Source organism: Tribolium castaneum, chromosome 1, assembly GCF_031307605.1.
Source record: "Tribolium castaneum strain GA2 chromosome 1, icTriCast1.1, whole genome shotgun sequence".
NCBI lineage: Eukaryota > Metazoa > Arthropoda > Insecta > Coleoptera > Tenebrionidae > Tribolium > Tribolium castaneum.
In genome coordinates, this window is record NC_087394.1 from 4,293,738 (window position 1) to 4,320,641 (window position 26,904).

The following is a 26,904-nucleotide window of genomic DNA, read 5'->3' on the forward strand; positions in this document are numbered from 1 at the left end:
CGATCTCGAAATTGGTTACGTGAGGAATACGAAACGAATGAAATTTGTCGAAAATGTAAAAGAAGCCGGTGGCGGCGGCGGCGGCGGCGGCGGCGGTGAGCAGTGGCCGCCCTTCGAAGAACGCTGAGTTAGATGCGTTTATTTGCTTTATTCTTATGGAAATGCGACCCTTTTTATTTCACTTATATTTGAATATATGTCAATTTGAATAAAGGTCGGCTGAATTAGCCCGGATCGATTCCGGGTTTGTCGCGTGCTCTCGTAAATAGTAAACTTCATAAATCGGCGGCGGCGGCCTCTTTATGTCCTTCTTTTGTGCTCGTTTAGTGCTCAATTGTGTCACAAAAATTTCGTTTTGTGGCTTTCAATTTAAATACTCGGCCCTCTTCCACGGTTTATGCGCGGCTTTCGCCGCTTCCTAATGATCTTTTTTATATGTTGCGACGAGATAAAGACGCTCAAAATCGAGGGACCAGAACATAGAATTATTAATAAAAGATTTAACAGAAAGGCAAGAGTTGGAGGTTTGAATTCTTCACAATTTAGCCAAAACGGGCGAGTCTTTTTACATTCTTTTCACAATCACGCGATATTATTAAAAACCACAAAATATATACATTATTATTTAAAAATGAGTCTTTAATTTCAATTACTCCTTTTCCTTTAAAGTCAAACTTGATCAGGTCTGGCCAGGTTAGGTCAGGTTAATTAAAAGCTGAAAACATTATGATTTTCCTTTAAATTTTTAATTCGATGAGGTAATGTATTCGAAGCTTCAGAAAGAAGAAATTTTAACTTATACTCTCAGTAATAATATATTATAATTTTCAAATTCAGATTCAATAAACCAAAGTTTTGAAATTATTGGGTTTGTAATTTTGTAATCTTCAAATGAAGTTTAGAAAATTGTAGAACACTACTTTAGACAAATAGAAATTTATATAATTTATAAAAAGCCCTGATAAAATTTAATTCGTTGTTAAAAGTTAACAACGCGAATTTTTAATTTTTTTAAAATGATCACGTGATCAGTTAATCACGCATTTAATTCCGAATTAAATTAATGACGCTTCGATAAACCGACCCAAAATCTTAAACAAAGCAAAAAACAATGTAATCGTTGTTCAGGTTAAAATAATAACACATGTTAAGCATTTGAAAATAATATTTTTTTTTTAAATGAAAATTTACTTAAATTGTCAAATTTTTGCCAAGCATGTTAAAAAATCGTGGTTCTAAATTAGAATAACGTTATTTTAGCCAATTTAAAGCACTTTTTAAGACTAAGAAAGCAATATTCTGATTAATTTTTTGTCTATTTTAGCTAATTCTAAATGTGTACTCAATTTTAAAGACGAAATTTGCTACAAATTTTAGGATTTTTATACGCAGTAGTTTTTAAGGCATTTTGACACGTTTTTTAGCTGGAAATATAACTTTATTCAGATTTTTTTAAACGAGGCAAAAAAGTACTTATTTTAGGGGTTACAACGTTATAACACTTTGCTAAAACAAGGCAAAAATTCGTCGAAATAAATGAAAATAGCGCTGTTTCAGTTATTTATAACCATGTTGTGCGTTTAAAACACTTATGTAAAGACAAATTAATAAATTCTGCTAAAGCAAATAATAAAATTTAAGCCAGGTCAAAAATAATATTCCAGTAAACTCTCTACAATCTGGTAACTTTTTGACAGAAAATTTGACTTAAATCTAAAGGTTTTTAATTTCAGATAACAACTGAAAAGTTTCGCAAGTTTTTTTTATCCAAAATCTTAATGAGACAGACAGATTTTTGTAAAAGAATTTTTATTGAAAAAGATGCCAATTTTCAGCCTACTGTAAACTAGGAACAGAGAAATTTTCAAAATTTGCGAAAACGAAGACCAAAATAATGTCTTTTACCCCAACTGCAAACAATTTCATAAGTTTTAGAGACAGAAATTTACTCATATCTCAACATTATACCAGGAGACCGGAAATATTCTAAATTAGAGCAAATTTAGGCACATTTTTGCTTTTAGTTTTAAACAGCATAATATGTGGCTAAGGTTACACTTTATTTTCAAGGCGTGGTCTAATTCAGTAAATTATCGATCGCATTATATTTACACTAATGGACACATTTTGTTGAAATAATTAAGTTTAAAGACAAAAAAATGTTATTTTCTTCCACTCTACTTAAAAAAGACGCTTAAAACAATTGATTTTGATAAAAAATTTGAAAACTAATTTTTTTAAATGTTACTTAAAGTTATAATTTTGCCAAATCAAGAAAACAATAGTCTTGTAATTGTTTAAGGAGAGAACAATTTTTAAATAAATAAATTTTTGTCTGTGTATTTATTCTAGATTTGTTGTAAATATCAAGCTTTATTCAATTAAATTTAATTTTTTTTATTAAATTTTGCCGAGATTTATTTAGCCCATCGCATCCACCATAATTTTAAAGTAATGTATTAAGTAGCGTTCTTTGTATCTAAATACGATAATTTTTTGTTAACTAGTTGATTTAACTTAGTTTTAACATCGCCATAGAACTGGTAAAAGTGGTGTAATTATTTTATTTTTTTGATTGTTTAAAAAAATAGACAAAATATTCACATGATTGTTTCAGCTGACGTAACTTTTTGAACTTGTTTTGACAAAGTTTTTCAATTTAAATAATTTTTTACTTAGAAAAAAATCTATTAAATTGCTCAGACGTAAAAAAATCTAAAGTCGCCAAAACCACATTTTAAATAATAATAAATTTCAACCAATTAAATTAAAATTTAATTAAATTAAAAATTATGGTGGATGCGCCAGGAAAATTTTAAGAATGTGTGTGCTTGGCATTAGTTGACATCAAAAACTTTTAAATTTAAGTAAAAAAAACTAATTAAAGCACAATTCATATTTATTTGTTTCAATATTATTGCACATAAAATTATGGTGGATGCGCCGGGCGAATTAAAACAACAATTTATTTTTGCGCAATTTTTTGCGTTATAATTATAACACGCTTCCAATAACGCGTAAATAGATTACCTTTGATTGAATAAAACTACGGTTAAAAAATAAATTGTTCCCCACAACGCGTGTCTAATAATTTATTACTTGTACTCGGGCTGTTTTGTCTGTTCAATTTGCATATATCAAAATAATCACAAGCTATATTATTTTATCCCTCACCCATTCGCTCTCCCTCGGTGCGCACCTAACCCGATTCCGGCCCTGTACTCAGTATAATAAATGATAATTAGATCATGTCCCGACTTTGTGGTAGAAAACTTGTTTACGTCCCCTTTTAAAAGTGACCACATTGTATATCACGACGTAATAATTATAATGGTATTAGGGGCCTCGCAGACAATTTACGATCTGCTCTCAGCTTCACGAAATTACAAACCCCATTATTCTACAACTGATCGATAACGCACAAAAAATAGGCAAAGGATACACTTCTCCATTTAGACAGTTTCGACGTTGTTTATAATTAATTTCGCTCATACGGTATATTATGATAGATGTGTATTAGTAAATAGATTCGCTTCGTTTATTTAATTCTGAATAATTAACGCGCAAATATATTTTGGGACGTTGTGAAGAGGAAATTACAGCGACAAAATCAGATAGATTGTATCGTACATGAGTGCTTTTCAACTTACTCTGACAGTTATGCCGAATAAATTATGCATTCTATTTTACTGAATCAATATTTTTATACACTTTCTCCGGCGTAACACTTATTATTAACTTTGAACTAAACAAGCCATGACTGAAAAATCGATTGCTTTGGTTTGGTGTAATTAAAATAATAGTAATCCCTAATTTAGCTTGTCAATTAGTCGTCAATTTTGTTTCATCGGTATCACTAAAAGTGACAGTATTGTGGTAATAACAATAAAATTTGCCAACTTGATCGGCTTATTGTAAATTTGGTTACAGTCTACAAAGTTCAGAAATTTATAAAAAAAAGTTCTGTTTTTTTATGATGACTTCACAAAAAAATTACAAATAATAAAAAAAAGAGATAAGTACAAAAACAATGTTAGAAAATAATCTAGAATAATTCTAAAATAAACTAAAAATTTTTTTTTAAATACAATTTGGAGAATGTTTTTTCAAGTTCAGTCTACAAATTCAAAATAATTCAAACAAGAATCTAGAAAATAAATTTATAGCCAAATCTAAAAATGAATCTACAAAATAATCTATAAAGGCGAGTTCGGGTATCAGATTTAGAAACATATTTAGAGAAGAATCAGCAACAAATTAAATAGAAAAAACATAAATAACAGTACAGAAACAATATTACTGAATCATTTAGAAACATTCTAAACAAAGTTCCAAAAAAAATTCGAAAACACTGAGAGTAGAACTTAAAAGAAGAATTTGGAAAATATCAAACAAGTGTTTACAAATTTTCCTTGAATATAGTTTGCAAATTAATTTCAAGAATCTTGACAAATATTTTAGCAAAAAAAAAAAAATTTTTAATTTCGAAAAGATACAATATAGAAACTAAAACAGAATTTGGAAAATGTAGAAAAAGTGTTTTGTATTTTGTGTTTTAAGTATTTTGTGTGCAGTTTACATAATAATTTTAGATCTAAAAATAAATCGAAAAAGAAAATCTTTAAAAAACTTGAAAAAGAATACAGAAACAATGCAAGAGAACAAAATAAAAAACTTCTATGAACGAAACTAAAATAGAGAAAGAAGTTAAAAATGCATTTATAAAATAATTTAATAATAAGGTTTCAGATTTAAAAACGGTTTTAAAAAAGATTCAGGGAAAAATCTCAAGTAAGCCTAAAAAACAGTAAAAAACATTGCTAAAGAATTTCATCTAAAAACATTCTAAGCAAATTTACACTAAAATTTCGAAAAGAAGTAGACATTAAAAGAGAATTTAAAAAATGAAAATAAGCTTTATAAAAATATTTTAAATATTGTCTGCAAAATAATTTTATGAATCTAGAAAAATACTTTGAAACAAATCTATAAATAAATTTATAAATAAGCCAATCTAAAAAGAGTTTGGATTTCAAATTCACACATAGCTTTAAAAAAGTAGTAGAAAAATCTAAAAAGTACAAAAACAATGCTAAAGAATAATCTAGAACAAACTCAGACACAGTTATAAAAACAAATTGAAAGGTCGCAAACTAGAAACCAAAACAGAATTTGAAAAAAATTGTTTTGAGCGCAGTCAATAATCTAATTCTAAAAGTAATCTAAAGAAGACAATATAAAAAAAACTAAAAAAAAATAGATTTCAGATCTAGAAACATTTTTGTAAACGAATTAGAAAAAATAATCGTAATAATTCTCTAAAAAAGTACAGAAACAATGCTGGAGAATAATCTAGAAAAATTCGAAACGAAACTAAAATTAGATAGTAATCAAAAAATGAATTTATAAAACAATCTAAAAAAAGTATAATTTTACGTTTTAAAACGACTTCAGAAAAGAATCAGAAAAAATCTTAAAACAAATCTGAAGAACAGTACAGAAACAATGCTAAAGGATCATCTAGAAACATCCTAAACAAAGTTGCAACAAAAAATTTGGAAAAGACAGAGAGTAGAACTTATCAGAGAATTTGAATAATATAAATAAATTGTTTACAAAATTATTTTATAGAATATTGTCTTTATAAGAATTCCAAGAATCTAGAAAAATACGTTGTAACGCCTCTAAAAATAGCCTTTAAAAAAAGACAATTTAAAGAAAATTTTAGATTCACAAATAAGAATCAGAACAATTTAAAAAAAAATAGAAAACTTCGAAAAATTTCGAAAATGCTAACTATAAGCTAAAAAAAAATTCGAAAACATAAAAGAAGTGTTTAAAAATTATTTTGAGTAAGTCCTATAAAGTAATTCTAGAGAAGAAAATATAAACAATCTAAAAAATGTCTTGATTTTAGATTCAAAAACGTTTTCGAAAACGAATTAGAGAAGATAATCTCAAAAACAACTTATAAAAGAGTACAGACACAATACTAGAGAATAGCTTAAAAAAATGCGAAAAGAAATAAAAATAAAAAAAAAATAATTCAAAATAATTCTGCAAAAAATCTAGTAAAAAAAGAATGTAGAAATTTTATAAAATTATTTTGAGTTTGGACTACAAAATAATTCTGCAAAGAATCTAGTAAAAAATTAGAAGAATTTTAAAAATGGATCTATTAAATTATGTAGAGTCCAGGTGTCAGATTTAAATGAGATAAAAAAAAACCTGAAGAACAGTACGAAAATATTTAAAAAAAAATGTTTAAAAATTATTTTGAGTACAATCAAAAAATAATTCTAAAAAAATCTAGAAAAAGCGTCTAAATTTAAGATTCGAAAACGTGTTTGGAAACGAATTAGGGAGGAATCCTAAAAGAGTACAATGCTAAGAATGAATCTAGTAAAATTCCAAACTAAATTATAGAAAAATAATTTCGAAATACACAAGTAGAAGTATGTAGAAGTATTTATAAAACAATTTGGATTTTAAATAATAGTGTACTGATTACATCAGTAGTAGAATTTTTGCATAAACGCAGAATATGGGTAGAAAAGAATCGCCAAAGAAACTTTAAATTAGTATCGTGCGTCTTTTTTTTATTTTCCTAATTTCGAATCGCTGCTACTATGATCGTTCGTGTTGTGAAAGTGTAATTTGAAAGCAATATAAAAGTTGTAAAAGTAAAATTATCCGTTGTCGTTGGATGCATCGTTAATAACTGTTCCTGTGTAGGCAGACGCATAACAAATTTCTGTTGTCACCGTTTCGGTTGCAATTAGTCTTGTCAGCACATTGCAAGAACAAAACGTCGAATTTATAGTCATCCGACCGCAAATCTCCTCGATTAATTACCGAAATGGCAGTTGCCGTTTCCTGTCCGTTTTATTAGCATTTTTCCGCAATTATGCACGACGTGCGTGATATGATTTCACATGAATGAGCTGAATAATTGATTTCGAGCAGATGTTCGTTTACCCATGAATTTAGTTGAGCTGTACGTATTGTGTATTTTGTCACCGATTATGACGTGTAAGCTGGCAGCTATTTGTGTGCACCGTGTGCTCCTGATGAGAAAATTAGGGCTTGATGTGATGTCACGAATCTATCGATAATAATTTTAACACTAACTCTATTAAGACGCCCTGTGTCAACTCGGCATTATGCACATTACACGGGAAATAAACAGAACGCCGGTCGATTGCAATTTATGGCGGAATCTCAACCGAGAAGGCTAAAAAGCAAATAATCTGTTTCACTTCGAGCTGCTGCAAGCTATTAGATGATAGAGTGGGGGACTAGGAATAATTTATCACTGTTTATGAATGATTTGCATCTTAATGCTAACTAAACTCTAATGCACTTCTGTTTGGATAAAATTAGCTACGTATAAGCTAATTATAGTATACTATAGTCAAGGATAACTTTGCAAAGCTCTAGAGTAAATCAAATAATTAAGTGCGAAGAATTCATACGAATAAATTATACTTACTTATGACAATTTTAATCATATGCAGACACTTTACTGAGATAGCTATACCCAAGAGGACTGAAATTATTAAGCAAGCTGCTACCACTGCTTATACTTAAAATTTCATGAAATGAAATGAAATGTATCAAAAACTAAACATTTCTAAAATAAGTTGTATACATCTAATAGCCGTTTCAAAATTATAAAAATGCCAACGTCGCATTTTCTGTCAAAATAATCAAAAAGAGGCAGTAAAAATTTCTTTTTTTGCCTTTGCGGTTAAAATGCTGCATGATTAATTATTGTTTTGAATAAAATAATACACACTTTAACATCAGCGTTTACAAATATATATTTAAGAAATAATGTCCTGACGAAGGCATTATTTTTCTTAATTAAAATTTAATAATAAAAAATCATTGGATAATCTGATTTAAATTGCATGAAATCTATTGTGGAAGATACAAATTGTTTTTATAAGGCTAACTAAGTATTTAAATACGGACAAAGGCATAATACAAATAATTAAGATCAGGGGACGGCATTTTCCAAGTAACTGTATCTACAGGATACGTCTAAAAATTAAAGCTTCTATTATTTATTTTTAATTTAACAATGACTAACATTAGGAGGGGGCATGTTCAACTAAATCTTCTACAGAAATATGTACAATACGTCTAAAAAGCTTTATTTTTATTAATTATTTTGTACACAAACAGAACTATAATACAACCAGGATTTTAACAAAATGCCTTTTGTTGTGTAGGCATACTTACTTTAAAAACTGGAACTTTTTTTAAGCATTTATATTTACTTTTAAGTTTAAGAAAAAAGGGCATTTTTCAAGTAATTGAATCTACTATAGAAAATTACAATAATACAATATGTCTAAAAATTAAAACTTTTATTATTTACCAGTTATTTATGGACGAAGGCATAATCCAAGACTCTACGACCTGACGAAGGCATTTTAAAAAGTCAAATGTGCAGTGTACAAGTTTAAATAATGTAGAGGCATAATTTTTGTGCTCTTAAAGCAGTTTTTTTGCCAAAATTTTGCACACAAACAGAACTACAATAAAACCAGGTTTTAAACAAAATGTCTTCTGAACTTATCGGAATTACTCTGTGTCATTTAAGTATCTTTTTTTGAAATAGTACTTAATTTTTTTAATATTAAGTTCAAGAAACACATTCTACTATTGTTTGGAAAATTTTGATAAAGAGAGTTTTTTTTGCTATTAAAAGCACATTTTTAAGCTGAAATTCAGATTCATAAAAAACTACGAGTATTAGAAAATAAATGTTTATTATACCAAGTCGCAAAAGTTAAATGTTAAGTTAAATGTTTCTTTACAGTTTTTACTCTTTGAGTCGATAGACCAGAGTGATTTCATTAATGACTGAAGAGTACTGAAAACTACCACTTTATAGACGTTTTTAAAGAAAAGTGAAATAAAAGACTAGCCAACTACGAATACGAATACTTTAATAAAAATTACCAACAGTAGAAGGTGTTTTCAAGCAATACAGTGATTTAAAAGTACCGGACATGCCTTGATAAAGGACATCAAACTAAATTAAAAGTTTCTTTGACAAAAATTGTTTGAGCCTTTTCTCACGAGATATAGCTCTTCAATGTTGAATCTTTAAGTTAAGTTTTGGAACCATAAGCAAATACCTGTTGAAAAAATTAACAAATAACGTCTTATGATGTACAAAACAATTCAAAAAATTTGACAATAAATTAAATTCGACATCATAGGAAACAAATTATTTTTATCACGATTTTGACGTCTAAAAATTCAATTTCCTGCTTTATGAGGCTTCTGAGACTTAAAAATGTAATTTGGCACCTATTTCTTCCAAGTCTGCAACTGAGGTACAATTAGCGTGGCTCCTGGCGATCTATTTTTGGACCCAGAACACATCAGGCACTTGGGAAAATGCAAACATTATTTTATTATAAAAACAAACTCTACGAAAGGAAGAGTTATGTTACGTCCTTCAATTGCAAATGCTTTGTATTAAAAATTCAGCAAATGATTGCGCTAATGCGCACTTTTTGAACAGTGTCATCATTGTCAGCTTTTGTCCCGTCGTAAAAAGCGACTTTAAAGTCGTGTCTGGTGCAGCTTTCATCTCCAATTAAGCTAATCCAGAGTTGGCAAGTTGTGCATTTCACACATGCATAATGCAATATTAATGTTTGCAAGTAGTTGGTAATCTCTGTGTGTGTCGTCCTTGCTTACATAGATCCCCGAAGTTAGCGACACGCCAACTCCTCTGGTTATTATTACCATAATATATGAATCAATTCGCAAGAAGCAGCCCTAAAACACAACACGCTCGCGGCTCAAGTCGTGTTGATGTTGGAGGTTGTTGTTAGAAACAAACCACCTGTGCACCCGCCTTTCCGGCGAATATAGACAGAGGATGCCGCCGTTTTTGTGGCTTCTAACAAAGGTAGGTATATTAAGCGGGGCAAGCCTCCGAGGGGGCACAAGCAGCCTGCGAGGTGTTGTTTTTAAATATTAACCTAATTTTCGCCGGCTTGCCGACGGCTTTCGGGGCTCACACAATAACGAGACTCTTAGCTCTGCGGTTTCGCCATTTGCTGATGTAATGGCGAAAATGATGAAAAAATTATTTCAGGAGCTGAGGATTGCTGGAAGCGAACTTAATCTTTTTGCCAAGAAAAAATGTTTGAAGGGGAAATGAGCAAGATCTAATTTTATTAAAATTTACGGCCACAGCAAAACATGGAATTTTTAAATTGGCTAGAGCCGGCTTAAAAGAGGCGAATTAAAAGTAAATTCATAAGTTAATGAAACGTTTGATTCCAAATAATAACTCAATGTAGCTTCTGGAGAACGGATTAAGGATTTTTTTCTAAAAATTGTGTTTGTTATCAAAATTTACTAACAATGTAACTTCTGCTACACACTTGGAGTTTAAACATGCCCTTGCTAGTGTTTTAAGTTTTCAGGCATTTGTTATTATATTATGTATTTTGTCGATATTTGCCGCTACCAGGTTAAAAAATAAAGTACAAAAGAGCTTTCGGACATTTAAAAACATCTTGTTGCAAAATTTAGCTGTAAAATGCCTTTCTCAGGTTATAAAGTCATTTGGACTATGCCCATGTCTATACACTGTTAACAATACCTCTAATTATTTAATATAATACACTTTCTTTTTTCCAAAATAAAAAATAATGAACAAAGCAATTGACTATTTTTTTTATTTTTTACAACTGAAAATGCCCTACTTTGGTCAAAATCATTTAAACTATACTTTTGTATATTAATAACTATACAAAATTTACTAACAATGTAACCTCTGCTACACACTTAGAGTTTAAACATGCCCTTGTCAGTGTTTTGAATTTTCAGCCATTTGCTTTTATTTTATGTATATTGTCGACATTTGTTTACTAAAAGCCGCTACCAGGATAAAGAATAAAGAACAAGAAGAGCTTTCGGGTATTTAAAAACATTTTGTTGCACAATTTAGCTTTAAAAATGCTTTACTCAGGTTATAATTTTTTTTGGACTATGCCCATGTCTATAAACTTTTAACAATACTTTCAGATATTTAATGTAAAACATTTCCTTTTTTCAAAAATAAAAAATAATGAACAAAAAAAGGACTATTTTTTTGTTTTTTTACAACTGAAAATGCCATACTCTGGTCAAATTCAGTTGAACTATTTCTTTGTATATTAATAACAATACAATGACTCGATAATATTAAAAAAATAAAACATAAATAAAAACCATGGTCATTTAGGCGAAAGGTTTAATTGTGCTTTACTATAACTGACAGCATTTTTATTGTAACTGTTTTTACCTTATAATTGATTTAAACACACTATATTTTAATGCTCCCTTGTACAAGGTGTTGGCTAAAAATCGCAACAATCAAGGTTTAAAGCTCTTAAAGTTTAAAAACACAGTCGAGCTTTAAAAATGCCTTTAAGGCATAATCTTTTAAATATGCCTTGGTCTATCGTCATTTTTTAAATTACAAGTTATTACTACAATTATTGATATTATCATAAAGAATGCGATTTTATGTTTCGGCGAAAGATAAGTTCATTTTACTACAACTGAAAACAATTAGGTAAAAACTAGTTACATTATAAAACAAACCTTGCAGTTTAATGCTTGATCGTACAAACTGTTACTCTATACAAAATAACAGATGGGTTTGAATTAATTTAGTAGATAGAAGTTTTTTAAAAATACCAAATAAAAAGCAAGTAAAAAATAAATAAAAAAGCTACAGATAATAATAAGTGAACGCACTTGTCTTACTTTGTAAAAAATAATTTTTATTTTTTTTTGTTCTCATTTAGATTTTATATTAAGTAATAAGCATGATTCTTTTAAACTTGTGTTGGTTTATTTTTAATACTTTTGTTTTATTTTTTATATCTGTTAGAAAGATAAAGAAACGGAATGTTATAAACAATAAGAAAATATTAGATGACATTTACAAAATTCAAAAATATTTTCATTTTTCAAAATCCAATGTCTTAATTAAAAAAGTTGAGAAATAAAATTGATTTGAACCAGGAAATTTACTAATTTAACAAATTTTGTATTCTGAGTAAAACATCACCCAGATCTAATCATCCACTATCTAATCTTTTTACCCACTTCTATCGATTTTTTTTAAACCAGGTTATTATTAAACAAAAATCTATCAGTGTAAAATTTTAATTTTACTTAATAAGTGCAATGAAAAAATTATAGTTTACACCATTTTTGTCAGTTTAAAATTTGTTTAAAAATTTTGTCCTACTTATGTCCTACAGCGATTTACTATCATTTTTTATTCTAGTTCTTATGTAGAGAAATGTTGGATAATTTTATTTCAAAGCTTTTAGAACGAAATACAAAGTTAACTTAAATATTAAATGGTAATTGTTTACTATTTTGAGTTAATTTATTATTAGCTTTATTTAATTTATTATTAAATAATTAATTAATGGATCAACATGTAATTAAAATTTTAGATAACATAACAAAAGCATTACATTAACGCATAACCAAACACTAAAACCAAGCCAACAATGGGCACAGTGCTAGTAAATCGAGTCTAAAAAATGCAAACAATCCAGTCCAAGTAACATGTAACACCAAAACATGACAGAAATGAATAATAAACACGCCTTGATTAGATAAAAAAGAATTATTGTTCAAACAATTTTAGCCGATTATGTGCCAACAAAACCATGTGGACAATGTTAATGAAGACATTAAGACCACATGTTGCTCAAGCAATTTTCACCTTTTAGTTTAAAACTTAATAAATTTTTGATCAGGGGACGAGATTACGTGTTTGCCTGTGAATACATTAAAAACTCCAATACTTACCTTTTTAATTTTTCGTCCAACTATAAAGTTTCACCATTTAATTAAAAATTAACAAAGCGACCCTTCTCCCAACACGCCGTAAAAGTCCGTTTTTAGTGTAAATGAGGTGTCGTAAATGCTCGAAATGAATAAAACACAAAAGTCGAATAACATTCAAGTCACACTTTATTCATCTTTATTGTAATATTTTTTGAATCGTTGACAAACGATAAAAATATGCTTCTTTTTACAATGGATGATGGAAAATAAATAGAATTTTTTTGCTTAATTATCAAAACATGATTGATTGTATTTATATAGCCTATTTAGTATGTACATTGTGCAAAAGCATTTCGTAGAGTTATAACTGTGGAGGGGCGTCAAAGACGCCCCTCCAGAACATACACAAGAAAGTCCAAATTTTGGGCCAATGTCTAGCTCAAAAACCCAAAACCTGGACTTTGGCTCAAGTAAAACCGTCGTAATGAAAGTTTTAACAGCGGAAAGCGTCAATACCTTACACTAGTGTTTCATTACATTAAAAAAAATTATCACATTACGAAAACACGTACAGTCTAGGGCACCTGCACGCCATCTCCTAGCTTGGTACAATCGATCAAAATTAAGCCTACGTTTTGATTTTTAGGAGGCGGATGAAGACTTGGGGTCATTTCTGGGTCTAAATGCTGAGTTTATTGCGCCGCACTGTAAATCACCACGTTATTATTAGGTCGTTTCGGGCGTTTACGACGTCTTCAGGGCGCACCACTCACACAATGTCACGTTTTTACAAAACTATTTATCACATTACGTCAGAGCGAAAACTGTGACGAAGAGCAGGACCACCAGACGGAGGAGGGGGGAAGATTTCGACGTCCTGGTGGTGGAATTTTTCACTGGAAAAAACAAGGGGCGCTATTAACAATTCATGAACCAAACTCGGCGACATTATTAATGCAAACTATTGGTTGGGCACAATTGTTTTTGTCTCCGATTGGATGGTTAAAAATTCATCGGCTTGAATCAAATTTATTTTTGACTTCTGGGGGATTTACCCTGACCTTAAGCTGACTAATGATGGAGAACGTGTCGGGTTGCAGACGCAGGTGTGCGATAACGGGTGTAATGCCGCCCATAATGGAGTTAGGTAATATCATTTTTGCGAAATAATGCCCTGTTTATGGAGTTAGTGTTTTGTCAACAACCAACGTAAGAAAAACGAGGCAAATTAGCGAGTTGTTTTTGAAATTGAAGCGTCGGAAAAATGTGATCGTAGTCACGGTAATTGAAAATAGTTTTCTCTTGTAAATAACAAATTATTAATGATGCTTTTTTAACGTGAAATAAATCAAAACGTCGATATGCTTTTACCTTAACGAAAAATACATTTTTTGTTTGAGGTCAATCGAATAGAATTGTTGCTTTTATTAGTTTATTACAGCCTAACTTGATTTTACACAATTTTCAAAGTAAGCAAAAAATTCTAAAATTAAAAAAAATATTTCATAAAATTATTTCATAAAAAAAACTAAAAGTCGTAGAATAACATGGTTTATTCTATTAAATTCTACGGCTCATTTTACATATTATATCAATTTTTTACAAGAATTAAAAATTTTTAATTTTTTGCGTAATAATTTTTCAACAAAAAAATTCATAACTCAAAAACTAAAAGTCGTAGAGCAATGCGTTTGTTCCAGTAAATTCAGCGGCTCATTTTCTGTATTATACCAACTTTCCACGAAATTTAAAATTTTGAATTTTTTTGCTAAAACTTCCTGAGTAATAAATGCACTTACCTTCAAAAAGGTGAAAAAATTAAATTTTTTTAAAACTCGTTATATCGTAGGTTTTTGGACTTGTATATGCCCTTACATTCCTCTACGGTTGTTAAAAGTCAAAAAAAAGTTCATATGTTCGAATTTTTGAGGTTTGATTTTTTCAATTTTTGTCGCGAATTTTGTCGATTTCTGGTACCCGGATCATTTATCAAGCAATAACTCCGGAACTATGAGAGATAACCCTATGATGTGTACTATCTTTGGAAAGCTCTTTTAATGATCTATCATCTGTAAAAAAGCTTATTGTTGTCCGACTTATAGTTTTCGAGAAAATGCAAATAAAAGCAAAAATTAGATCACGTACACAAAAATTCATAACTAAAAAACTATTGGGAATTTGGCGCTTTTCTTGATTCCAATCGATTCCTCGGATCATTTTGCATAGGTATGAATCAAAATACTTCCACTTTTTAGAATAGTTTAGCCGTAAATGAGAAAATAAAAAAAATTAAAAAAAAATTAGCACCCCCCCCTTAGAAATCGGTCAATTTTTAAAGTGCCCTAAAATCAAATAAAACCGATTCTATCTTATAGATTTTGATGTGCTCTTTCCGATCTAAAAAAGCGTTTTCTCTTAGCTCTTTTAGTTTGGCCGTAATCGGCGTTTGAAAATTGAAAATTTTTTTTGCGAGATATTGCCTTGAGTCCTATGCCATTTTGTAAAGTTTTTTATTCCGGTTGTCCTCCATTTTTTCGTTTCTCGATAATTCTAATAGTTTCGCCGTAATTGGCGGTTGAAAATTGAAAAAAAGGGAAAATAGAAACTTTTTTATGCATTTTTCTCGGAAACTGTAAGACTTAGAGCAACAAACGAAAATCCATCTGATAGCGCTTATTTTTGTCTATTTTTTCGTCCAAACCCGAAGTCGCTCCGGGCAACGGTTCCGGCTACAGAAGCGATCAAAATTTTTCACTAAAAAAAATCATTAAAAAAAAACTAAAAGTCGTAGAGCAATGCGGTGTGTTCCATTGAATTTTACGGCTCATTTTACATATTATGTCAATTTTTTACAAAAATAAAAAAATTTTTAATTTTTTGCGTAATAATTTTTCAACAAAAAAATTCATAACTCAAAAACTAAAAGTCATAGAGCAATGCGGTTTGTTCCAGTGAATTCAGCGGCTCATTTTCTGTATTACACCAACTTTTCACGAGATTTAAAATTTTGAATTTTTTTGCTAAAACTTCCTGAGTAAATACACTTACCTTTAAAAAGGTGAAAAAAATAAATTTTTTTAAAACTCGTTCTATCGTAGGTTTTTGGACTTGTATATGCCCTTACATTTCTCGACAGTTGTTAAAAGTCAAAAAAAAGTCCATATGTTCGAATTTTTGATGTTTGATTTTTTCAATTTTTGTCGCGAATTTTGTCGACTTCTGGTACCCGGATCATTTATCAAGCAATAACTCCGGAACTATGAGAGATAACCCTATGATGTGTACTATCTTTGGAAAACTCTTTTAATGATCTATCATTTGCAAAAAAGCTTATTGTTGTCCGACTTATAGTTTTTGAGAAAATGCAAATAAAAGCAAAAATTAGATCACGTACACAAACATTCATAACTAAAAACTATTGGGAATTTGGCACTTTTCTTGATTCCAATCGATTCCTCGGATCATTTTGCATAGGTGTGAATCAAAATAGTTCCACTTTTTAGAATAGTTTAGCCGTAAATGAGAAAATAAAAAAAATTAAAAAAAAATTAACACCCCCCCCTTAGAAATCGGTCAATTTTTAAAGTGTCCCAAAATCAAATAAAACTAATTCCATCTTATAGATTTTGATGTGCTCTTTCCGATTTAAAAAAGCGTTTTCTCCTAGCTCTTTTAGTTTGGCCGTAATCGGCGTTTAAATATTGAAATTTTTTTTGCGCGATATCGCCTTGTGTCTAATGCCATTTTGTAGAGTTTTATTCTGGTTGTCCTCCATTTTTCCGTTTCTCGATAACTCTAATAGTTTCGCGGTAATTGGCGGTTGAAAATTAAAAAAAAGGGAAAATGAAAACATTTTTTTGCATTTTTCTCGAAAACTGTAAGACTTAGAATAACGAGCAAAAATCCATCTGATAGCGCTTATTTTTGTCTATTTTTTCGTCCAAACCCGAAGCCGCTCCGGGCAACGGTTCCGGCTACAGAGGCGATCAAAATTTTTCACGAAAAAAATTCATAAAAAAAAATTAAAAGTCGTAGAGCAATGCGGTTTATTCCATTGAATTTTAAGGCTCATTTTACATAATATAAAAAATTTTTACAAAAATTAAAAAATTTTAAATTTTTTTGCGTAATAACTTTTCAACAAAAAAATTCATAACTCAAAGACTAAAAGTCGTAGAGCAATGCGGTTTGTTCCAGTAAATTTAGCGGCTCATTTTCTGTATTACACCAACTTTCCACGAAATTTAAAATTTTGAATTTTTTTGCTAAAACTTCCTGATTCACTAAAAAATTATTTTTTTTTAAACTCGTTCTATTGTAGGTTTTTGAACTTGTATATGCCCTTACATTCCTCTACAGTTGTTAAAAGTCAAAAAAAGTCCATATGTTGAAATTTTTGATGTTTGATTTTTTCAATTTTTGTCGCGAATTTACTATCAGTACTATCATTGGAAAACTCTTTTAATTATTTTCATTTTCTAAAAAAAAAAAATACTTGCTCTGTGGCTAATCGTTTTCGTAAAAACTATTGAAAATTTTGCAACTTTCTCGGTGCCAATCCATTCCCTAGATCATTTTATATACGTTTAGTTCAAAACATTCCGAACTTGTTAATTAGTCAAAAGAAAAGATTGGAAAATTTTCGAACTCTTCATTTTGGTGGTAACACTTTTAGGTCATAATTTTTAAATTTAAAAGGAAATAATTCAATAACAATAATTAAATAATAGCACATCTACCAGTTTCCATTCTCTGCGTAACCAAATTACACAATACCCTTAAAAAACCCACCCCCATTGATAAAAAACGCGCATTATTCCTCATTACAAAAACTGTAAGTTGAAAAATTCAGTGTTTTGAATCGAATCGCCGCAATTAATCCTTTTGCAAAAAGGCCCCTTTAATTACCAGCACGCCTCGAGGCTGGAGCCTTTTATTCGCACGCAGGCATTAACAATGTCGCCACAACAGCACAATCGACAACGATATGATCGTGTAATACACACCATGCCAGGGGGATTGGATGAAGGTGGTCCACTCACCGAGAAGGAGGGCCTCTCGCATGTCCTTAATCGGCAAGTTCTGGACGACGCTTTCGCGGTCGCTGCGCCACAACGCCGGTGACACCGACGCCATGCACTTGACTTTCATTGAACCGCCTTGGAAGTGATGGGCACCGAGGGTGAACCGCAGCCCAAGGGTCGTTGTTATCAAACCCTGGCGGTGGTGGATCGGGGCGTAGCGAATCAGGGCGTTCTGGCTCGTTACCTGCACACAGAAACAATTCTCAGATAAATAAAGTACATAATAAAAAAGCAAAAAACTTTAAAAACACTTTACGTGCCAATAAATAAATAAATAAGCAAATTACTATTACAATTTTATAATAATCAAAAATTAGGTGGTGACAGTATGTTATTTATAAAGTTTGCTAAGAGGCAAAGTTTTAATAAATTGAGTGACTAACGAGTTATATAATAATTTTTTTCTACGGCCAGAAAATTTTGAAAATTATTTTGTCTTTTAAAAAATCTAAGACTTACGTCACTTCTTTACATTTTCTAATTGTTCAGACATCATCGTCATATACAGGATGTTTCACATAACTTTACGAGTCCTGCGCCTAATGTTCGCAAATTTCGCCTTTTAATGTGTTAAAGACGTTTGTTGTTTCGTTGTAATTTGGAGCTGATGATGCCCTTTTTATGCCGAAACGTTTTCTGTTATGTATTGTGAGATTTGTTTTGTAATAAAAGGATCTAATAGCCCAAAGTATTTTTGTAAAAAAAGTCAGCTAATAATAAGAAATAACTATACGCTTAAGCCAATATTATAACATTATTATTATTATTAAGCCATTATTTATAGCATTGTTGTTCTAATTAATATTTAAATTCAAATATCGTTTTATTTATTAATGTTAGAGAATTTTTTAGAGAAAATTTTAATAGAGAAAAACTGAAAAATAAGGTATTCCATTAATTTCTCTTAAGTTATTCAACTTTTTGCAACCTTCTTTATGTTTTTACGTTTTTAATTGAAATGCATTAAACAACTAGTACTGATTTAAGCTTGAACTTTTCTCTTTAAAGTTATGAAAAACTTTCTTTTCTTAGTTTTAGTCTAACACATTATAACGATAAAACAGACATTTTGATTGATTTTTTACCTCTTGTTTCTATACTTTTGTGATTTTTTTCTGTCTCGTCAATTATTTGTTTTGTTATGTTACCACTTTCTTTTTTAGATTTTATTTTTTTAGTTTTTTTTTGTGTGTTTATTTATCAGCAGCATCTAAATAATTCCAAAAAACAGTTTTCACATTTTTACTCAAGAAAAAAATAAAATAAATAAAAAAATGCTTATTTTTTGTCTACAAATGATTAAAACAAAATATTATTATTATTAAAAGTTTCTGGTAAAACAAAAAAATAATGGAATAATAAAACATAAGTTTGTATTCTGTATTATAACTCATTTCTGAAATATCCTGTATATAAATTATTACAGTAAAACTTTCCTTAACGGACACCTCCGAATAACGGACACTTCTTCACAACGGACATTTTACTAGTAAGGTAACAAAACCTATATTAAAATTTTTTTACATCATTTAGTGGACACCTTTCCACAACAGACAATTAAAAAATCTCCACTGATGTCCGTTGTTGAGAAGTTCTGCTGTAGGTTGGAGTATAAAGTGATCACAGTAGGAGAATGTAGAATTCTAGACATTTACTTTGAGCAGAGTTTATCTTTTTGTAAAGCAAAAATGTTGCCAGAATTTATGAGGAATTTTACTTATCACCTCAAATATTTAAAACAATGTAAATTAATCAATCTTTCTTTTCATTATTAGTAAAACTATAGTCGCTTGCATTTAAAAAAAATCACATTCTTAACAACAATAGTTTTACAATAGCTACATATTTGTTGATCTATTTATTATTTCAGAAAAAAATGTAAAAGAGCGATCAAAATGTATCTTTTTTTTTTCAAAAACAAAGCAGACTTGATCAAAATCATTGGTATTAGAAACTACAATCGAAAATGCAATATTCTATTAAATAATAACGATAAAATAGACACATTTTAATTGTTTTTTATTTTCCTGTATTTTTCTGTATTTTTCTTCTTTCTTTTGCTAGTTTATACAACTTTCTATGTTCCTACTGTTTTTCTTATTTTGTTTTTTTTTACATTATTTCTAGCTTCAGAAGTTTAGTCATTTTTTTTTCTTTTTCATTGTTTATCTCTACTTTCTTTTTTTCTTTTTTCTTTTTCTATACTGTTTTTCTCAGTAGCATTTTGGTGGTTTCAAAAAACTATTTTCGTATTCATATTATGTAAGAACAAAATTAAATACATTAATAAGAAATAAAAAAGATCAAATGTCCATAAATGATATAAATTATTACAACAAATTTTTAATTAAAAAAAAATTAACAATAAATTCAAGACCAGATACTAGATAGGAAAAAAATACCAATTTAGGTGATAGTTTTTTAAGATTTAAAGGTCGATAATTAGACTCTACCAACTCGAGAAGACACACTGTATACCCAATTTCTGTAGATAGTAAAAATGTAGTGATCACAAAAAACACCTGCACAACACAAAATATCCTTGAAACAAAATTTTTATATTTGACAGCTTATTCCCTTAACTTTTACAAAAAAGTGAACAGTAAAAACGTATGAACCCAAAAATAATAATGCCCCGATCTAAAGAAATTGATAATAAATTGGTTTTAAATCGGATATAAAGTAATCCCACCAAAATCATGTAGAACTCTAGACATTATTTATCTCGAGTCGATAATTTTTAGTACAAAATTATGCTTAATCCTGCATTACTAGTAACATTTTTTTCGCCTACATTTCAAGAAAATAATCTCCTTCCAGTAGCTGCATTTGTATTGTCTAATTTATCACTTCGATGTTCTAGTGATTTCAAAACGTCGACAATTTTAATAAAAATGGTAATAAAACTGTTCGTTTGATTTACTGTACCATACAACAGTGCTAAACCATATAGCATTTGGTCAGGTCACGTATTTACATGATGATTAACGTTTTTGTGCTGCTTTGTTTTGATTTGAACATATTTCAAAATAGTTATTTATTAATGGTAGCTGGAATAATTAGGTAATCGAATTCATTACCAGATAAAATTGCCTGATATATTATTGTTTGATTTACTCATTATGTCTGTTGCAACAAACGATAACAAACACATAAAATGTAATCTGCAATTTCATTTTGCATATTTATATCCGGCGAGCTCTTGCGACTTCTTTGAAATTTATTTAAGCGCCAAAGATCACACTTCGTTCACGCTATTTTTAGCTCTTATTGTGGGGCGAAATCTCCGCATAAATAATTCTCAAGGAAAATGTGAAATTAAAATTCACGGGAAACGAACGGAATTATTTTATCTATTTGCTAATCAAGGTAAGTGCCACTTGTGACCATTTTTGGAATTGCTGCTATAACTGGGTCGATTCCGGGGCTTCACCGAAGCGGAATAAAAGATCGGTTTCTCTTGGCAACAATGTTGCTTCTTGATATATTGATGTTTATTTAGTTATCGTCGTTCGGAGTCGAGTGCTTTTATATCGTACCTGTTGTTCGTTGATGTACCAGTGAAGGATGGAGGCCGGATGGCTCTTTCCTGAAGTACAGTTAAGTGTAATCTCGTCGCCGATCTGATATTGCATTTCCACGCCAGTAATGACGGGGTCCTCTTGTGGGAAAGCTGCAACAAAAATTTTGATCAGTTTGCGTGTGTGTGTGAGCTCTTGAGACAAGTGGTATTAATTAAAACCGGCTCCAACACTTGCCAGTGTAAATAAAATCGAAATAAAGCGCCTATTAATTAAAATAAAGTTGCGAGGATTTCCACCAACAAATTTCATTTAGTAGCTAAAGCAAAATTTATGTAGCACACTTTTGTAACGCACTATATTTGCCCCTATTGTTAGAGCTGAATAAAGCAATTACGAAAGCTTAGATACACCTAGACTAGCTCTCGCTCTTTGCTACTATTCAATATTTATTCAGCGAGCACTACTGAATAATGGAAAAGTAGATGTGAGAGAGGGGAGTGGGCATCTTAATTAAGAAGAGGCATGCTAAGCGCATAGCACTTTAAAGCGGAGTGTGAAAGTGCCCCAATTATTCCTGCTTGAAGGTGTTCGAAATAAAAAAGTCGCTTCATGTTACACTCGAAGAGGAAATGCAAATCTACCAAAATGTCAATATGCTTTTAAAACTGACGAAAAGTACGGAGTCTAGCTCAACGACTCTAGTAATCATATACAGGTGCTCCGAAATTTACGATTAAAGTTAAAAACGTGTTAAAATGTTAAAAAAATAAATACGAAATAATCTGAGCAATTCGTCACATAATTTAATTTTTTGCAGCCCTAGTTAAGCAAAAAAGTAAGTTTTAATGATTAAAAGAAAAATTAAATTTTCTAAATTTTACACCATGTTCACCTCTAAAAGATTAATAATTATGTTTGAGTAAGAAAACATTTTTCGAAATTTTTGCCAAAAAATTTTTTAGGGTAGAAAATTATTCTAGTAATTTCATTTGTTGTTTGTAAAATTTGGATTTGACTAATATCAAAGATTCAACGATATCTAAATCTGTTAAAGTTTATTTTCTATCACAGACACTTTTCAGTGATCGAATGTTGAAATTTTAAAAATTTGAAGAAACATGATACTAAAAATTTAAAAAGAATTGTAAGAAACTAACACTTTTGTTTCATTCTTTTCGATTCTAGCTTGGCATAATTTCAAAAACAAATTATTCATTATTCTTTTCGGTTTTTTTTGGGTATAAACGAAATCAAATTTGAGTAATTTTTTCGGTAGTTTGTCAAATTATCAAAGATATCGAAACCAAGTGAACTTTTTTTAATTTAGAACTAGTAGTGAATCGAATTTGAGAATGTAAGAAATACATGTTTGTGGGTAGGTGAAGTAAATCTGAATCAATAAACATTTTTATTCAAAAGCCAAGAGTTTTAGTGAATTTAAAACTTTGGATGTCTCCATTGGAAAGACTATAAATTTTTTAACAAATCTTGATAGAAAATCGTTCACCGATTTCGACAGTATTTGCATTTTACCTTAATTTCAGAAAATTAAGACACATCTTTTTCTTCTAGGCAATGAACAAACTACAATAAATTTTTTGCCCGGCGCATCCACCATTTTTATCGAAAGTGTAGTAAAATTTTTCTTTTCAGATTTATTTTAAACTGAATTCTTAATTGTTGTTACAACAAATAATCAGATTCTCCGCAAAAATTCTTTTTTTTCGTTACAGAACCTATAGTAATAAAATTTGAGTATGTGAAAAGTACAAGTATGTAGGTAGATATTTTATAATGGGTGGTTTTAAGGTTCTTGGCCGACATTTTGATCTGAATCAGTCAAATTTTCAATAGTTTTAGTACAATTACATTTTACATTTCCAAAAATGTAAACATTTTGAAAACGTTTCGTCATTTATAACAACTATAACTTTTGGTAGGATATCGTTTAGTGATGTGGGCGGTGTTTGTATTTTACCTTACAAATTATAATTCTCAAAAATTAAGCTGATGCAGTAACGAAACTAGTACTATTAATGTTTAACCCGGCGCATCCACCAATTTTCAACTTTATATATATATATAAATCATATTTTTGACAATCTCACGATATTTCAATTATTTCGAACTAATTTCTTATTTTTAATAGTTACACTTAAAACATATAATTAAATTTTACCACAAAAAAATAGTAGTCTAGACGCATGATCTTGCGGCAAATCAACTTATTTACTTTTTAAGCTTTAGTTTCGCATATAAAAAATACACTATTCTTATCGGTCTTTTCAGGGTATAATTGTCAAGGATATCTAAACCATGTCATGCTATTTTTTATTTAAAAACTAATAATAAACAAATTTGAGAAACTGAGAAAGTGAAAGACGTCTGTTAAAAAAAATATAACTTTTCGATCAACTTATATTAGGAGATCGTTCACCGATTTTTGACAGTGTTGGCATTTTACCAAAGAATATGTAATTCCACAATATTATTTTATAAAAATTTTTGAAAAACTAATAGTTTTCAACCCGGCGCCTCCACCATTTTTCAATTTTAGAGAAACATTTTTCGATAATCGCGCATTTTAATTAAATTATACAAGACAAAAAATTAAATTTGAAGCCGATTGTCGGTATTGTCAAAGATATCTTAGTCAACTAAAAGCATTTTTGCTTTTATAACCGATAATAATTAAATTTAAAAACAGCCAATATTTTGATCTGAATCAGTAACAATTTTTATTCAAAAGCTAATAGTTTAAGCAAAATTTAACAATTCCAAAAACATTTGGAAACATCTATTACAAAAAAATCATAACTCGTTGAGCAACTGTTGATAAGAAATCGTTTATCGATTTTGAGAATGTTTTCATTTTATTTGTCCTAAGACTTATAATTTTTTAAAATTACGCGCTTAAGTTTATAAAAATGAATCTAGAATGTTTACTAAAAAACAGACAAACTTTTGATGTAATGACGTAGCTACTAAATATTTTTAACCCGGCGCATCCACCATTTTTGTTGCTGTGTTATTTTTTAATTTTCCGTATTTTTTTAAACTAAATGCCGAATTGTTGTTACAGTTATAATAAACAATAAACCTACTTTTTATCTTTTACGCTCTTATTGATGAAACTGTTGTGATCTTTTTCTTAAAAACATTGTTCACTGGACTAAGTCCTAAATTATCGTATTATTAACATGTCAAATATTTTTGAAGCAAATCTGTTACTGAAAGGGTTTATTTTGTATTCACACAGGAAGGGACTTTAAAATACTTCCAATAGTTGTAATTATTTTTTGTATTTTGACCAAAATATTATAATAAATAAAAGTTTAAATGATTTATTACATCACAAAGCATAGTTTCACGTAGTTAGAATAAAATAGTTCGTTGGCATTGCATGTACAAACCGTTTTCAAGTAACGATCATTTTATTACTAAACGTTCATGTATTAAAGTTTCAGTCGTTAGTGCACTTTGTTAAATTTTATAAAGTTTGTCTAGACACTTTGCAAATTAATCAAATAAAAAAACAATGACAGTATCATTATTAAATTCTGTTCAAACATTAATAATATACAGCGTGTATCAAAAGTATAAAAAATTCCACCCCAATACTTTGCTTTGATTTTATAAAAACATTTTCGGTATAAAATTTTCCATCGATTTTATTTGCACAAAGCTAATATCCACCGAAATGAAGCTTTTTTATTCCATTCCGGAAGCATCGCAATAATTTCGAATCCAAACAATTCAAATTTGAAATTAAAAAACGTAAATAATACCGTTGCAATTATTTTTTCACAAATAATAAAATCAAACGCCATCGCGCTCCGATCCATAAACCAAAAAAAAAAAAAATCGCACGGAACTGAATTATTTTTAAAATTAAATCAGTTTTTTTGAGGGCTGGTGCCTGAATAAAAAATGTATTTTTTTGTGTGATGACGGGCGTAATTTATCTTGCATGCAAGCCCAGCAGTAAAAACTGCACTCATCCACTAATGCACTAAACAGCGAATGGATTTTTTCCAAAGTCCGATTTTATCGTCCCCTCGTAGCAATGCAAATGGTTTTAACTCGGTCGAAATTAGAGCCCGATTTGAATGTTATATCCGCGCCGCCGTACAAAGAAGGGGATTTATTTTATTGCATTATTGCCTGAGCAGGTTTCATTTGCTGGAAAAAGTGGACAAATCAAGGAAATATCGCTGATTCGGCCGTTCATGTTTTACATGCGCATGTATAAGCAAACAGCAATATCGCGGACTTTACGACGGAGGTTAAAACGATCGCTTTTCCACGAAAAAACCTTCTAATGACGGCAACGGTTGTTTAAAATTGATGGCCGCCTCGCATGTGTCTTTTTCCATCAAGATAACGCCGACTAATAAATCTAAATTGCGGGGGTGTCTGAACGATTGAAACATCATAATAGGGGCGCCATCAAGAAAAATGATTATTTTATGGAAACGAAAGCCGACACTTGATTTTACAATGTCTTCGTTCTGTTTTCGCAATCTTCTGCTTGGCATCGTTATGGTAATACTTCTCTTTCGTTCTGTTACGCTCCATTTTACATTTGATGGCTTTCTTGTGTTTACTGTCGTCGAACGTGTATTAGCGATCTCGATTTGTGTGTTTTGTTTGATTGCGTTTATATTGTTATTTCGGCTGTTACGGGGAAACGAGCATTCGTTTTTACTTAATTCCGGAGAATACCCAACATTTCAATAGAATTTTTCACTCAGAGACTATTTTGGCTAAGATTCTCCACTATTGTCACTTAGAAAACATCAAAATCTTAGCATTTTTTTGTTGTGGTTGAATTTTGGTTTAGTAATTTAAACACATTTAATATAATTTGCACCAACACGTAGGTACACAAACACAAATATCCAACAAAAACTGCACACATTTGCATTACATGTGCATTTGTCCCGTGCTTTTTGTATTTTAAATTTAATTTACCTATAAACAAATATTACAAGGATATTGTCAAGGACAAACACTAATTTCGTGTGTAAATTTTCATTTTTTTTATATTATTCTGAAGACACTTCAATATGAAGCTACGGAAATATACTGAAGGTGCTTTAATTTATTTTTGGAATTTCTAGTTAAAAGTTTCAAAACTGTAGTTCGGAGATATTTGAGATATTTGAATCGTTTTTTTTTATTAAAAGTAAGAGAATCTAGAGAAGCCTTATAATATTCAGTTTGTTCAACGTCGAAATAAATTTAAGTGTTTTGTTATAAATATTAATCATAATCAAGAACATATTCAAAAATTGGTAAGTATTTAACGGAAAAACACCAAAAAATTGAGTAGCTAATACTCGCTACTTTGACAACAATAAAATCTCAAATATCCCTAGTATTATTTTTTAATATATTTTTTTAATTTCATCTTTACAGTTTCAAAATTCTCCTTAAACAATTTTTTAGATAGATCGATA

At 29.7% G+C, this 26,904-nt stretch overlaps 1 protein-coding gene across 4 annotated transcripts in view; it reads right to left on the reverse strand.

The window, feature by feature from the left end:
- Window positions 1-12,997: 12,997 nt before the first annotated feature.
- Window positions 12,998-26,904, reverse strand: part of LOC103312157 (uncharacterized) — an 81,635-nt gene continuing 67,728 nt past the window's right edge. For 3 of the 4 annotated variants that reach the window (XM_064359884.1, XM_064359889.1, XM_064359881.1), the window contains exons 5-7: window positions 21,458-21,591; window positions 17,841-18,102; window positions 12,998-13,730 (exon numbers count right to left, since the gene is read on the reverse strand). In XM_064359884.1, coding sequence (XP_064215954.1) covers window positions 13,642-13,730; window positions 17,841-18,102; window positions 21,458-21,591 — 485 coding nt within the window. In that variant the 3' untranslated portion in view covers window positions 12,998-13,641. The remainder of the gene's footprint in view (window positions 13,731-17,840; window positions 18,103-21,457; window positions 21,592-26,904) is intronic. The other variant, XM_064359893.1, reaches the window with a different exon arrangement.